Below are 3671 nucleotides of genomic sequence, written 5' to 3'. Positions count from 1 at the left end.
CAACAGGTATCTACAGTAGCTATAGGGGAAATGTGCATATATGCATAAAGGAAGAGGCAAGAGTAAGTAAAAATGTCAAAGGCTTTTTAGTTTGTTATCAACATATTGGTGGATCTCTGTCTCCCATTATCTCTTAAATTCTCTTGTGTGACAAAAGAAAGATTTCAGGTTTATTGCTGCATTTTCCCTTACACGCTGAAGGACTCAGAATTTTTAATTCGTGGTTTTATACAGTTCTTCATGGCTTCTCAATTTAGGTACCTGCATCGAATGATTTAAGACAGAACGTAATGGTTTCTTTGATGCAGTGTTGTACAACGCTAAGCACCAAGCTTTACAGCAAAAGGAAAACAGATGCATCATTCACAGAAAAAATCTAGATTTGCTTGCAGTAGGTAAAGCAGAGACTGCAGGAGATGGCATACAGCAAACTAGATAGAATAAAGGCACAAAGTTTATTTTGCTTACAAAGCCAAACATCAAGTGATTTCTAGTCATGTACCAAAGGAGATAGAAGCAGAATGGGCAACAACGGGAGTTTTTGTGGATTTTAAAACAGCATGAGTCAAATCCTTAAAAATCAGCATTTCAGCTGCTGGAAAGTTGCCTACATGGCAGTAGGCGCTAGGAAATTTGCCCATCCATGAGCTCAGTAGCAAAAACAAGCTCCTGGTGCACACAAAGGTTTCAGGAGATGAAAGCTCACAGCCCACGGTTCAGAGGAAGGGTCCAGGTCCCACAAGTGCTACTGCGGTAACTATTATGTATGCATACAGCATTGATGGTATTGCATGCATTTTGAAACACAGCAGTTCCCCAAAGGAAGTGTTATCTAATTGGTTTTATATCCCTCAGGCAGACGTCTCCTTGGCACCTAGAAAGGAATATATAATCCAGGGGGCTGCTTCTCTGACTAAATTTCCTTCCTGACCCCTCAAGAGGGCTCCTGCTCAGGGCCGTACACCTCCTACTACAGAATAGCCAAGAAGTATTTCTGGTCCTACCAAAGGCACTTACTGTGTGGCCTGGCAGTAGAGAAGGCTGGAAAAGACCAAATGTGCAGGTCCATATATTTTTCAATAGCAAAAAATGACCCTACAACAACTTTAACAGGATATCTCCAAATGAAAAAAGAAACCATCTACAAGGCAACCGCAATAGAGAAATTGGACTGTAACAGAGAAGCCCATGATAAAAAGATATGAGGAGTTTTAACTAAATTATTCAATATAGGAGTAAGCAAATCACACTTTATTGGCAGGTCACCGTTCAATTAACCTTTACAAATAGCTGCATTTAATAATTTGTTTTGTTTATATGAATGTTAACATAAGACAGATTAATACATTGTCTGAATTAGAGGGCCAAAACCACTCCAGTTTAAAGTAAGTATTTGATAAATCACTGGTAAATACATGTCGTTATTAAATGCCCTAAAGTCAGACCAAAAGCCGGACTAAAAATTTACTGATAGAAAGATCACCTGTGAATTTCAAATTATGTTAGTTAATACTCATGATTTCAATGACTAAATAAATGTCCCCAAAAACTTTATGCCATTTTAACCTACTTGCCTCTACCTCAGATAGCATTTGCATTTATATCTAACTTCCTTTTAATGCTGAACTGCCTAAATAATTATTTTAGCAGCAGGTAAATGCCTAGAAATGCAGCAGTGACTTCCAGTGGGGGTGTTAAATCCTCCTCGAAATAATTCAGATATACCTTAATTTCCACTGTGCAATAAGGCAACAGAACTCATCTCCACAGTGAAACTGTTTTCAGGGAAATATAAACTGGAGTAAACCTGCTGTGTATTCACAATCAACAAAACCTCATTTGGAAGTTAGGAAAAAAATGAGGTTTACATCCCCCTTTCTCTATTACTTCTTACCAACACTTCCATTTTCAGTTGAATCTTGGAGTTTGGAGTGCAAAAGTACCATATTAATGACAAGACAGAGGCAGGCAGTATTGGAAGCCTCCCAAGCGTAGCTGTGTTAGCAGCACAGCCAATTCAATTTTATATATGCACAAGTATTTGTGGTCTAAACACAGATACTTCACGGGGTTTTAGGGAAAGCTGCTCGTGCTGGTAACCACACACCAAATTATATCTAGGTAAAGACACAGACTTGTGCATTATACAGGAAGACCAAGTGCTCCAGTACAACTCTAATAAAGGTGGGAATAAACTAGTACAGAGAAGAGTGATCCCAGAAATGCGTTTCCCCAGTATGGAAAAAATAGGCTTTGAGCACCAATTCACTTCACGTAACTCACTAATCAGTGGTAGCTCCTCCATCGCAATGATCTTAGCTGGATCTGAACTGAAGCTTCCATTTCTCCTATTCTTTCATCAAGCCAGTCTCCTTTCTCATGCAGAAATCCTGGAAACAGAAACCACTCTGTCACTTTCATGAGTGTAGCTATGCTTACCGAAGAATAATGAAAACTAGGTGCTGGGAAACGTAAACAAACGATGCATCACTTTCTCTTCCAGGTTCCGGTCTTTGATTACTCCATTCCAAATGTCGTTATTACTTGTCAAAAAGTACCAAAAACGTTTTGTTGTCAAGGTATGGAATAGTTTTAAACTGCCAAAATATTTGTTTGATTGATTCGTTGTTGACTACGGCCTGCAATGGCCAGGTCTTCTCCCACGGATAGGCAAGAGATTTGATGTAAGTTTTGCAGGAAGCACAGCATATTGGTCAAAGAGGGCAACTTTACTTAAAGTCCAGAAAACGCCTCCTCCCTACTCACACCAGAACTTTGCTTGCTTTAGGGCCAAAAGCAGCTTGAACCTATAGCAGTAAGCATCCAAACCCATTCAGGTGGAGCTATATATTTTTATTGAATGATCACCGCTGTCTAAAATGGCGAGGGAATTGTTCGCCATATAAGTCAGTCCTACAGGATAAGAAAGCCCGTGGCTAATTAGAGGGTTAAAGATGGGAAACTCCTCAGGTTTCCCCAAGCATATTACGGCCTGGCTACAGACATCCGTTACTATAATGCGGCCCTCTTTGTCAAAGGCCACAGCCGTAGTATATATTTTAGAGGGGAAAACGAGGTTCAGACCGAAGCTATCCATCTGGCCGATGAGATCCATCTCTGCACTGAATATCTTCACTCGGGTGCTGCTGTTGTTCAGTCCTTGAGCTTTCAGGTGCTCTATTACCACGATAGCACCCGAGGTCTGGGAGACTGCAACCCCTCTTGGGCTGATGAGCTGAGACCGGATCATTTGACACTTCTTTAATTTCCCTTTCCTGAAGTCGGCTGTCAAGCGGTAGAGCGCGCCTGCCTCCGAGTCTGTCAGGATTACTTCACTCTCAGGGGTGGCATCCAAGCCCCAGGGCAAACAGAAACCTTCCCGGACAGCCAGGACCCCCCTTCCCTCAAAATCAAAGGCCTTCACGGAGCAGTCCCCGCCATCGGTGACCACCACATGGCCGTCCGACGTGACCGTCACATCAAGCGGGTACTTGATATCGTTGCCCGCGTCCCCCCGCTCCCCGAACCGATGCAGGCAGGATCCGCTGGGCCCAAAGACGTGGATCCTTTTCTTGCCGTCGTGTGCCACAGCCAGGCGCCCCGACCTCCGGCAGGCCGCCACCCCGGTGGGGTTGACCAGCGACCCCCAGCCCCCCAGGGACATCCGGAGC

General features: G+C 43.1%; 1 protein-coding gene across 1 annotated transcript; it reads right to left on the bottom strand.

Moving 5' to 3' along the window:
- Positions 1-2833: 2833 nt before the first annotated feature.
- Positions 2834-3664, bottom strand: NHLRC1 (NHL repeat containing E3 ubiquitin protein ligase 1). Its single transcript, XM_009578718.1, has one exon. It carries the CDS (start codon positions 3662-3664, stop codon positions 2834-2836), a length of 831 nt encoding a protein of 276 aa, XP_009577013.1.
- Between the last annotated feature and the right edge of the window lie 7 nt (positions 3665-3671).

This window comes from Fulmarus glacialis, unplaced genomic scaffold (assembly GCF_000690835.1).
Source record: "Fulmarus glacialis isolate BGI_N327 unplaced genomic scaffold, ASM69083v1 scaffold8255, whole genome shotgun sequence".
In the NCBI taxonomy this organism is placed as follows: domain Eukaryota; kingdom Metazoa; phylum Chordata; class Aves; order Procellariiformes; family Procellariidae; genus Fulmarus; species Fulmarus glacialis.
Note: the sequence above shows the minus strand (reverse complement) of the source record. Positions and strands in the feature narration are given on the sequence as shown.

Excerpts from the sequence above, each read along its gene's own strand:
- NHLRC1 (XM_009578718.1), bottom strand. The coding sequence starts at position 3,664 with ATGTCCCTGGGGGGCTGGGGGTCGCTGGTCAACCCCACCGGGGTGGCG.